Below are 12,066 nucleotides of genomic sequence, written 5' to 3' on the forward strand. Positions count from 1 at the left end.
TAATTCTTATTATACATATAGAGCACAGTTTTTCATATCTCTGTATATAAAGTATGTTCACACAAATTCATATATTGGTTGTCTACTATATACTGGACATTTTATGTAGATTATTTCCAACCTTCACAAAGTATTTGTGGAATAGATATTATTGTCAATTTGCCTTTACAGAAATGGAGAAACCGGGGATACATATAACTGGCCCAAGTTCATCCAATAATAAGACACTGTGACTAAATTTGAACCCAGAACTGTGCTCTCTGCTGTAGTACTCATTTCACAACACCACAGTGACTTCTCTCTGGGTTCACTGCAACTGATAAGATCATCAGAAGCTCAGAGCTACAAAAGCGGGTATTTAAATCTATCCAACATTTTTTGTCTCTAAGCAGAAATATTCCACATTTATAAAATAGGTGTCTGTTATTTTGTTATTTTCTTATAGGACACTTGATTATCCAGCATCTTAGAAATGAATCAAACTACCTGATAATATTTAGGAATCTAGACTATGTCCCTCTGAAATCTGCGGTACACACTGATCCAGTAATTTTGGAAAATTTGGACTTTGAGACACTGGGTGCATTTTTCTTTTCTTCTTCTTCTTCTTCTTCTTCTTTTTTTCTTTCTTTTTTTTTTTTTTGCCATGTCACCTAAAAATAAACTAAAGCAATTAACAATATTTAGCCTCATTTAGTCTGGCTATAGTCATAGAAAGTGACGTCAGGTCAGTAATAATGTTTTCTATTTCAATCATTACCCAAATAACAGAGAGAAATGTAAATGTCATCTGGAACTTTTCTAAAAGCACAATGTAACCATCTGGCAGTCCCGGGGAGAATAACTGCAGGGACAAAGATGCAATGGGAGAAGATAACTGGATAAGGACAACAGAGCCATAAAGTGAACTTGAAGGAAAATAGCTTTCACCTCCCTCTATTCTCCCTTTAATGGGTTAGCTCTGAAAATAGCTATTAGAGAAAGAGGAAAGAAAAGTTATTGCACATGGGGGTATATTGCAAGAGCCTAGCCATACATACCTCAAAATAAATTTCTCATTCTAAGATTCCACATACAATACTAGTTGATAAGATTAAATTATTTCAAATTACTTCACGACATATTTTAGAAGTATTACATACATTTGTTTTGGACCCAAATGTTATGGATATTATCTCCTGCTCTGTGACTTGAGTTTTTGTTTTCTGTCTTTTGATGAGCAGAAGTTAACCATGATGAAGCATAATTTATCAATTTTTTTTCTTGTCTGGTTATTGCTTTTTGTATCCAATCCAAGAAATTTCTCCTTGCCCTGAGGTCATGAAGACATTTACTTATGTTTTTCTTTTAAAAATTTATAGTGTGGAGGCATGGGGTATATTCCTTGTGCTAACTTTTTCTGTGAAGCTAAATTTGCTCTAAAAATGAGTCTTATTTTATCTTTTATGTATAACTTTAAAATTACTTTTTGTCCTATGTTAGGTAGGCATGAGGTTCATTTTTGAAAATATGACTCTTTTAATTCAAGTACCATTTGTTGAAAGAACTTTCCTTTCTCCATTGTATTGTTTTTGTACCTTTGTGAAAAATCAATTGAGTGTACAAGTGTGCGTCTATTTCTGTACTTCTATCTGTTCCATTGATCTATTTGTCTATCTTGACACCAAAACACACTTGCTTGATAACTGCAGATTTATAGAAAATCTTGAAGAAATATAGGACAAATCTTCTTTGTTCTTCTATTTCAAGGTTTTTTGTTGTTGTTTTGTTTTTGCAAACCTAGCTCCTCAAGTTCAAATGTAAATTTTAAAATCAAGATTGTCAACTCTTATAAAAATCCATGTTGAAATTTTGATTGTGATCATGACGTATGTATATATATATATATATATATATGTATGTATGTATGTATATATATATCAGTTTGGAAAGAACTGACATCTTCACACAGCTCACCAATGATTTAAGTGTTCTTTAATTTTTACTCATCAATCCTTTGTAGTTTTCAGTATACAGATATTGCATATATTTTAATTTGTTCCAAAGTATTTTGGGGTTTTTAGCTGCTGTAGTAAATGGCATTTTAAAATTTAATTTCCACTGTCTATTGTTTCAATTACTCCATAGACATGTACTTGATTTTGTATATGTTTTGTATCATGAAATTTTGCCAGCTTTACTTATAATCTTGATTGTGTTTTCACAGTTCTTTAGGATTTTGTATGTACACAGTCTTACCATCTGCAAATGAAGAGAGTTTAAATCCTTCCATTCAAACGTAGATTTCATTTATTACTCTTTATGTTGTTGCATTTGGTTAGGACCTCTGCTAAAATAAATAGAAGTGATTAGAGTGGAAATTCTTGATCAATTCTTGATCTTAAGAGAAAATAATTTATTGTTTTAACTTTAAGGATGATACCAACTACAGCATTTTTACAGATTGAGGAAGTTCCCTTCTATTAATGGACCACTTAGGGTTATTATGAATGGATGTTAGATTTTATCAAGTGCTTTTTCTGATGTATGGACTTATATCCAAACACATTAAGAAGCCCTAAATTTCAAATAAGAACAATTAAAAAGCAGAAAAAGGTCTGAACAGATACTTTACTGAAAGAGGAAGATATATGAAAAGTCAATACAGATGTAAAGTATTAAATCTCATTATCAATGAGGTGAAAATTAAAATCTTAATGAGCTATCCATATACATGTACTAGAATGGCTAAAATTTAAAAGACTGAGAATATCAAATGTTGGTTGGAATGTGGAAGGACTAAACACACACCCACATCTGATAAGAATATAAAAATGGTACAATCATTTTGGAAATCAGTTTGGAATTTTTTTGTAAAATTTTTCTATCTATTTTACATCCAAGAAATTATATTCCTAGGTGTTATCCAAGATAAATAGAAATATGCAGCCACAAAAAGAATTATGTAAGAATGCATATAAAATATATTTTCACTAACAAAATAGTAGAAACAGATCAAATGCCATTTTGATTGAGTAAACATATCATAGTACATTTATAAATACAAAGAAATGAACTAATAAGATGAATAACAATATGAGAAATTTCTGAAACATTGTGTTGAGTGCAAGATGTCACAAAAGACATACTCTATTTGAATAACATTAAAAAACATGAAGAAATTAATCTATGTTGATAGAAACTAGATGCTGCTTACTGCTGGTGGTAGTAGGGGACAGATGACAGTTGGGGTATCTCCTGAGGTGCAATCTTCTACACCTTGACAGGGTTTCATGGCATGAACATTTATCAAAACTCATTAAATGGTTCATTTAAGATCTGAATATTTTTTTATGTAAGTTTTGCCTCAATTTGTAAAGTAAATAATGCAGATAGCACTAAATTTTCCTTTCTTCTTTTTTTCCTTTTCTCTTTTGCAGCTCTGGGGATGTGTATGGTTAATTTTAATTGTTAACTTGATTGGAATAAGAAAGATGCCAAGGATTAAGAGGTTTATGGGTGTGTCAGTGAGGGTGTATCTAGGAAGGATTGGCAAGTGGGGTAGCCAACTAAACGGAGACGCTCCCTAAGTGTCAGCAGCACCGTCTAATAGGATGATAGCTTGGATGGAATAAAAATTTGAAGAATAAGGAAGCAGCAGCACCTGCAAGCTCGATTCTCCTTGACTGGGTTCTAGATTGCTGCTGTGATCCTCTGAGGATACTGGACTGGACTCTTGCAACTTAACTTTTCCAAAGTGGACCCTGTCAGTGATTTCCAGAAGCTGTGTGTCTCAGACTAGGGTAGCACCATTGATCCCCCTTATTCTGGGACTTCAGTCTCTTGGACTGTGCCATTACTGGTTCTTCCAGCTCTCCAGCTTGCAGAAGGCCATTGTGGACTATCCAGCTTCTGGTCACGTAAGCCAACCTGAAAGATCCCCTTTTTATAATTATGTTTCCTATTGATTCTATTCCTCTAGAGAACCCTGACTAATAGAGGATGGTACCCAGGGCTTGCACAGGCTAGAAAGGCACTCTACCACAGAAACACTCTCCCAGTATTTAGAAACATTCAGGCTGTAAATAGGAAATACTCTGTTCTTCTAATGAGGTTGCTATTAGGCCTTTTACAATGGTCATACTGTTGACTTTGAATATTCCTTTTGAATACTTTGTTCTCTACACTGGCAAACTTGCTTGATAGTTATACATAAATATATAAAATTACCACAACCATGGGGCTCGGGTTGTAGCTCAGTGGTAGAGCATTTGCCTAGCAGATGTGAGGCACTGGATTCGATCCTCAGCACCACATGAAAATAAGTAAAATGTTATCATGTCTATCTACAACTAAAAAAAAAAAAAGAAATTAAAGTCACCACAACCATATAAAGTAGTTTTATGACACTGTGTCCTTTTTCATTTTAAAATAAATAAGAATGATGCATCTGGTCTTATGGATATAATTTTAGTTTCTACCATCAAAACAAAGCCTTATTTTCAGAGTTACTATATAAGTTCCATAAAAACATTTCTTGTTTTAACCTAAGAAAGGCCTTTTAATGAGCAGAGATTATGTTGACTTATTAATATCACTGATGTGTATTTCATCATGTTTTAGTACCCATTGAAAGTAATTTGGCATACTTACTGTTTTCTTCTAAAATGACTGCTATTCCTGAAAGTGCCTGGCTGGAATTTTAATTATAAATTGGCTTTCTTTTTTTTTTTTCCACCTAAATAAGAACACCACAGACACTTTGTGCAATTTACTTCTATAAACATGTAGCATTGTTCTATGTGCTTGAAGCTCAAGTATAAATAAGACATGATCTCTGGTCTTAAAATGCTCATAATGAGCTGCAGCACTGGACAGGTAGACAACTTAAAGACTAATACCAGCAGTACAAGTTATATGAATAAGGACAGAGAAAGAAGTGATGTAACTTTTCTAGAGAGAAAGGAAGACAATCATAGATTGCTTCACAAAGGAAGTGCAATTGAAGGCAAATATTAAGATAAATTAGAGATTGAGCATCATATTCACACAGCAATTCAGCTACCATGCTATTGATCCTGCCTACACTGTGCCATGCTCTGGGACTAAAAATGTGTTCTGGGCTCTCAAGAGGCTCATAGTCTAGGCACACTTTGCTATATCAAGAAAGCATAAACATTATTCACCTGCCTACCTCCCCCTTTCTATTCAGGTTTCTTACCCTCTGATTTTACTAAACTAGATTCATACACAAAATGGAACTTCAAGTTCAAATGTTCTTTCTTTTTACATTCTTTTCATTTCAGGTCCAGTGAAAGAACTAATGGCTAATAGTGAAGGGACTATTAACTCTAAACGCTACTACCATGCTATTTTCTTATAACATTAATTGATTCATTTACTCACCTATTTGACCAATATTTATTAAGCCCTGACTGGGATAGAAAGATGGGTTAAGACAAGTGACACTCAGCAACAACATAAACAGCCAAGTAAAAATTTAATTGCTGTGTGATACCTGTTGCAACGGAGGTTCAGGCAAAGTAGGAGAAAATCAATTTTGGTGTAGAGGGCAGGGAATAACTTGAAGAGAAGAATTTCTCCTCGGTGAATTGGACAGCTGCTCCAGATGCCAGAAACAGCATGTGAAAATGTGTACAGATGCCCAGCCATCATCAGCAAGTTTGGATTCTGCTGTTTCCATTCCAAGGCTCTCAGCATTCTTGTTAGGGGTCCTACACTATTCCCCAGCACACAACCATGAGAGATTTCTTTCCATTCTTTCCTTATTGCAAAATTTGCTATTAAAACATTCAATTTATTTCATGTCTTCCACAGCAAACAATCTTGACATGATTATTCTTTCCAATACTTAAAGATGCCCAACAGTAATATTTTCTTTTCCTTCACTAAAATATATATTTTACCTCCAACTCTAAAGAAGAATTTCTGGATTAATGTGTATTTGCAGTTATATTATCATCTAAGTACTTTTATAAGCACTTATTTAAAACTCCTGGAGCCACATGTTGTATTTTGGATATTAAAAAAGTAAAATGGTCTGTATTTTCCAGTTTATCAAATACTCCCACCTCTCCTCCCAACAGAGTATTGGCCAGCAACCTGGAACCAAACATATTCGTCTCTCTGCAATAAAGATTTAAATGTTCTCTAAGAAGAATAAACACAGATTATAAATTGCCTTTACATCAGTTCAGGTTAGGTTTTCTGCCAAATAAGTAATGTAAAAATATTTAATTTCAGAACTTAAATTTTTAAGGATTGTGGCCCTGTATTGTGGTTATCTTCATTTTGAAGCTTTGGAAACAGATTTAGAGAGGTTAAGTAACCTACACAAATTGCCTAGCTAGTAAGTAATGGAGCTGCACATTAACCCAGCAGTCTTATCTGTAACTTTCGACTCTTGTCCTGTATGCAGGTTACTGACTAGATGTCTTGCTTCTTTGGCCATTCAGAATCAAGTATTAGATTTCTGCTCTTGCCCCTTCTATTTTATTTCTCTTCTAGCTCAAAATTATTCACTCCCAGCTTTCTCTATCAAGAGATGTTTGTGCCTGCTCCTAGCTAACTTCTCATTTCTGACTTTTGTACTGCTATTCTTTTTTTTTTTTCCATTCCTTTTTTCCTTTTTGGCAATGCAGATCCTTGCAGCCCTTTATTGCACTGATGTGTGACAATGCAGATTCCTGGATGAACCTCTATCCACCATATCAGGATGCATGAGTGTGCTCAGGAATCTACATTTCTCACATGCATAACTCATAGATTTGTAAGCACAAAAATACAAAGATCAGCTATTTGTGAAAGATGAAGTAGAGTAAAAAATGTACTTCCCAAACAAATTTTCCTGTCTAAAGAAGTCAGCTATATCTAGTGAGGTGCCCCTTCTCTCATCTTCATGCTATAAAGTATAAGAGAATCAAGCCACTCTTTAGCTAACAAATGAATATATGAGTTGCTTTGGAAGTCACGCACATGCGTGCACATGTGTACACACACACCACACACCAGAAACAATAAGAATGAACAAATAGGAAGTCACCTGTATTCCGGATCAGAGCATTTTGATTCACTATTGGGGAAATTAACCTAAAGGGGATATTCACCTATTGTTTTAGTCACGTCAGCCCACATTGGACAATCTAGGAACATAAACCTATTACTAGACCATCTGCTTGCTCCTCAGCTCAGCGTTGAGAAATGAATCATTATTATAATCACATAGGCAAATTTTTTTAACAATTGATAATGCTGGAAATTACACTTATGCTGATGAAGGCTGGACTTACCAAAATTAATTCTGAATCTAGATTCAAAGAAAATCAATTTCCATTTATGTCATTGACACACATGTCCCTATCATTATCCATCCTTTTTTGAATACGTTAAGTTTTGAAATGAGTGTGAAAGTGCTTTAAAGACAAAATGTTACAGTATAATGCTGCTACTTTCATTTTGGCTCACATGGCAACCTCCCAAATTTGAGACAATGCTTTTATACATGGTTATAATCTACAATGTCAGAAACAATTTCCTTGAGATATTTACATTGAATGAGTATAATGTCATTTGTGAAAAAAAATTTTTAAGTTATAAACAACCTGAGGATATTGATAGTCATTGATAAAGGCAAGAACACTCACCGTCTACATACTGCAGACTCAGTGTATGATAATATGATTAGTTATACTAACAATGCTGCTTAGGCACTGTCTTGCTAATTATAATATTATAAATATTAATGTCACAGCCTTTCTGTTTGATTGCCACTCATGGAGTCATTCATCATGATATTTTCCTGGAACCCACATTGTAAGATTTTATTTCTTTCCCTCTCTTCTTTTTCATCATCGGACCTGCAATCATACACATTATTTTTCAAGAAGGCTTTATTTTTGGCTGTCTGCTAGGAGAGGGACAGTGATATTTCCCATTTTTCACCATCCAGTTTTAAGATGTTTCTCTTATTCTTGCTGAGTCCCTCCCCCAGTTATCCAAGGCACAGTACCCAGGGTTTTTGTTTTCCATTCTTTTTCATGTGACCTGTTTCAAGTTAAGATTCATTTGAATTATTAAATGCTTCCTTAAAGAATCTTTTTATACTGCCTCTCTTTTTTTAAAAGTTAATTATTGATGTAGTGACAAGCTGAAAAGACTAAGAATGATAATTTTTTTTCCTCCTCTCTTTCAGGAATCAAGAAATGTCTTCTGACAATGGTTGCCTATTTAGAATAACACAAAGGAAACAAAAAGGCGAAATGCTGAATGTTGTTTTAGAAAAGAGTTGCTAAAATCACTGTATTATACAAAATGTAAATGTAGTGTATATTTCTCAGAAAATAACTGTTAGTGAGAAAGTTAGGATCTAACCTTTTGAGCCCAGGTTTAGCCACACAGCAGAAGCAGTTACAAAAGATACTGATTAGATTTTAATTTTAAAAACTTCATCATATTATTCAGGACTTCAGTGATTTGATTGTCTTGCAAATAGAAAGATAATGCTATAATTTCCAGAGCTTGTTAAAAAAATAAAGAAATCTCTAGTCTCCCACAAGAAAGAATGCCAGTCATCACCACAGTAAGCATGAATTTGGAGGCACTTTACACTACAAACTTCAATCTTTTCCTTTTATATGACCTTGTGTTATCTTGGTTTTATAAAAAGGTAACTCACAGACCCATCATATAGCTGTAATCAAGCCTGCTCTAGAATGATTCTACTGCACAAATCACTTCTGCAGGTACTGTATTTCCTCTGTTACTGAGAATGTGGGAAGGCAAACAAGGTCTGAAATAGCAACACGCTGAAGCAGAATTCTCAAGGATAACACTGGAGAGGTGAGCACATACCTTTCCCACGAGCTCAGCAATTCGTGGAACTGGTTTCCCTTTCTGGTGCCTCACAGTGGCTGGACTCTGCCCGTCCCAGTCTTGAAGCTCTTCAATGCTGCTCAGATAGAGCAGGGCTTTGAGGCCAGTGCAATAGTCTTCAATCACAGTAAAATCCTGATTCTGAATAGCACTGCACACCTGGAAAAGATGGAACAAAAACCCAACATCAAACCAAGAGCTCATTCTCCAAACAGATCCACTTTTCATATTTCAACAAGTATTTATGTTATATACCAGATGCTGATCTAGGCGTGGTGGATCAATGGCTGCCTGGTTTTGGCGGTGGTAGGGAGAGAGGTACTGCAAAGGGGCACAGGGAAACTTCCAGAGATGATGAATGTTCTCATTAACTTGCTGTGGTGATGGTCTCACAGTTACTCACACATTTCAAAACGTATTATATGTACAGCTTATTTTATGTCAGATATACTTAAGTACAGATGTCAAAAATTAGGTCAAGAAAGTGAGCATTCAAGGAGTCAAATTTGGCACAAGACATTTTAGCTGCCATTTTCATTTTCCCTCACATTTTCCATGTTCTTTCTTTGCATTTTGTGCCTTTCCTAGAAGGCCACCCCTCCTGTGCATGGCTATCCACCAACCATTCCTCAATCTCCTTCACTTCTTCAGGAAAGCCTCCAAGAACCCAAAACAGGTTAGTTATCCATTCATTCAGACATCTTTGATTTATAATTATTGAATGATATATAGTTGACAACTGGATCCCCAGTTAGACTGAAGCTTAAGGAAGGGGGAACCATATTTATGCTGGTCATTATATCATCCCACAGCACAGGGCTTGTCACATATTCTACTCTCAACAAAGGTATGTTCTGTGAATGATGATTATGAAGGGATATTGTTTTAATCATGTTAAACTACTGGATGAGCTAGAAACACAAACCTATTTCCCACCCCTTATTTCTTGAGTGATAATAAGTCATAAAACAGAAATCTGGAGTTAAGAAGGAATCAGAGAAATTGGGGGTCTCTCATTAAAACTATACTTGGAATTTTGTGACTGTGGTTGGGATATGAGTTAGAAATGAGGAATGTGTATTTAGAGAAGGACTTTTAGCCAGGCTTGGTGGCACATGCCTGTAATCCCATCAGCTTGGGAGACTGAGGCCAGAGAATTTCAAGTTCAAAGCCAGCTTCAGCAGTTTAGAGAGGCTCTAAGCAACTTATCATGGCCCTGTCACAAAACAAAAAATAAGAAGGGCTGGAGATGTGGCTTAGTGATTAAGTACCATTGGGCTTAATTCCTGGTACCAAAAAAATAGAGAAGGGCTTCTAAGGTGATTATTCCATCCAGTTGGACACCACATGTATACTCTACAGACACATTTACAATTGCCAATGTGACCAAAGAATCTATTCCTCAGGAGGAACAATTTGAGCATTCATTAAATGTGTTATAGCTTTCTTAGAGTTGATTTTTTTCCCCTAGAACAATTATAGAGAACATCATTATACTTTCCTCCACAGGTATTCAGGTATTTTCAACTAATGTTTTAGTTAATCCTCTTTGTTCACTCTCAGATCCTATTTTTTATAGTATATTCTTATGAGTGTGCTTTTACTAAAGTCTTAAAATAGTTCACCATATGAACATAAAAAATCAGATTTTGAAAATCACATCATGTCACATATTTTATGAGATGCTCATGACTACTGTGAAAACCTGCTGCTAAAAGAAATCTAGAAATACTTTGCAAGGAAAGAATAGTAAATTTTATCTGAGTCATTATAATTTTTTCCAATGAGAAGAAATCAATCCTATTAATTTTCTTAGATCATAGACATGGCACACTTTGTATATGGTGGACTTGGTCAAGGGGTGAAGTGATCAAAATGCAGAGTTGGCATCTAAACCATGGGAGAACACAGTGGTGCCTAAGGCTAGACTTCCTCTTTCCCATCCCTTATTTCTTTGGCCTACAGTGTAAATGCTATGCATAACTGGAATCGAGACTGAGTATGTGAAGAGGTTGCAAAACCTGAAGAGGGAGTAGAGACTATAAGATAGCACCTTGAGTGGGGAGGTCTGGTGTATACCTGTAACCCCAGTGGCTTGGATGCTGAGGCAGGAGGATGGCAAGTTGGAGGCCAACCTCATTAACTTAGCGAGGCCCCTCAGGACTTGGAGAGACCCTCTCTTAAAATAAAACATTAAAAAGGGGGCTGGGGATGTGGCTCAGTGGTAAAGCACTGCTGGGTTCAATCCATAGTACCAAAAGAAATCAAAAACTGAGCATGGCTGGGATGGGGGGAAATGCTTGAGTCTGTTAAAAAACATGGATACTGGAGGGACTACTTCAGACATATTTAATCAAATGGCAAATGTCATATTATTTATGTACCTTCCTAAAGTGAGTAATTTAATTTCTATTCTCTACAAAGAATAAACCTATTAATTTTCCTGATACAGACCTTGATGGAGGAGAAACTATGGTTGATAGTAGGAAAATGACACATTGATATTTTCTTTAAAATTTCTAAAACACACACAATCTTCAGGAGATTTTATTAAAATGCATAATCTGGTCTGGACTGGACCCTGGAATGGGATCCTGCATTTAATGATGAGTTTCCATTTCATGGTGATGCTTTGGCTCATACCTGGAATAGCAGTGTTAAGCATTGGTAGGATGAAATGCTATCTGTGATGCAAGTTTCTTCTAAATTTTTACTATTCGATTGTATCAATATTTTCATAGTTCTTTTAAAAAATGCTACTTATAATAAGAAATTATGCTTGAAAAAACAAGTCATTTTTGGATTAGTAATATGACTAAAAATAAATCTTCAGATGCAAGCAGACCATTCTGAACAGAGCGTTGTCCATGGGATTTGATCTCAGCAACTGGGATTGCTCAGAAAGGTGCCTTTTTATTGGATGACCCTTATATCTCATTGAGGGCTACATCTCTATCTCAAAGATAAACGGTTCCTTTTAAAACTCCAAACATGTAGCTGCTATGCCTAAATGGGTGTATTTTATATGACATCTCTTAATTGTTTGTTTAACAGCTCTGATTAGGACTCTTAATAGCTGTTAACATGTTTGCTTAGTATAATTTGTAAGTTCTTTGTGGTGAAGGCTGGTTTATCTTTCTTCACAGCAGGGCACCAGGTGCCACTGTAAGGATTGTTGCCACCATTAATTATTTG

The 12,066-nt window shown here is 35.2% G+C and overlaps 1 protein-coding gene across 1 annotated transcript in view; it reads right to left on the bottom strand.

The window, feature by feature from the left end:
* The window catches only part of Dpyd (dihydropyrimidine dehydrogenase), a 778,600-nt gene that overhangs the window by 97,782 nt on the left and 668,752 nt on the right, over positions 1–12,066 (bottom strand). The window contains exon 20 of the mRNA XM_078026796.1: positions 8,851–9,030. Within this exon, the coding sequence (XP_077882922.1) occupies positions 8,851–9,030 (180 nt within the window). The remainder of the gene's footprint in view (positions 1–8,850; positions 9,031–12,066) is intronic.

Source organism: Ictidomys tridecemlineatus, chromosome 11, assembly GCF_052094955.1.
Source record: "Ictidomys tridecemlineatus isolate mIctTri1 chromosome 11, mIctTri1.hap1, whole genome shotgun sequence".
NCBI lineage: Eukaryota > Metazoa > Chordata > Mammalia > Rodentia > Sciuridae > Ictidomys > Ictidomys tridecemlineatus.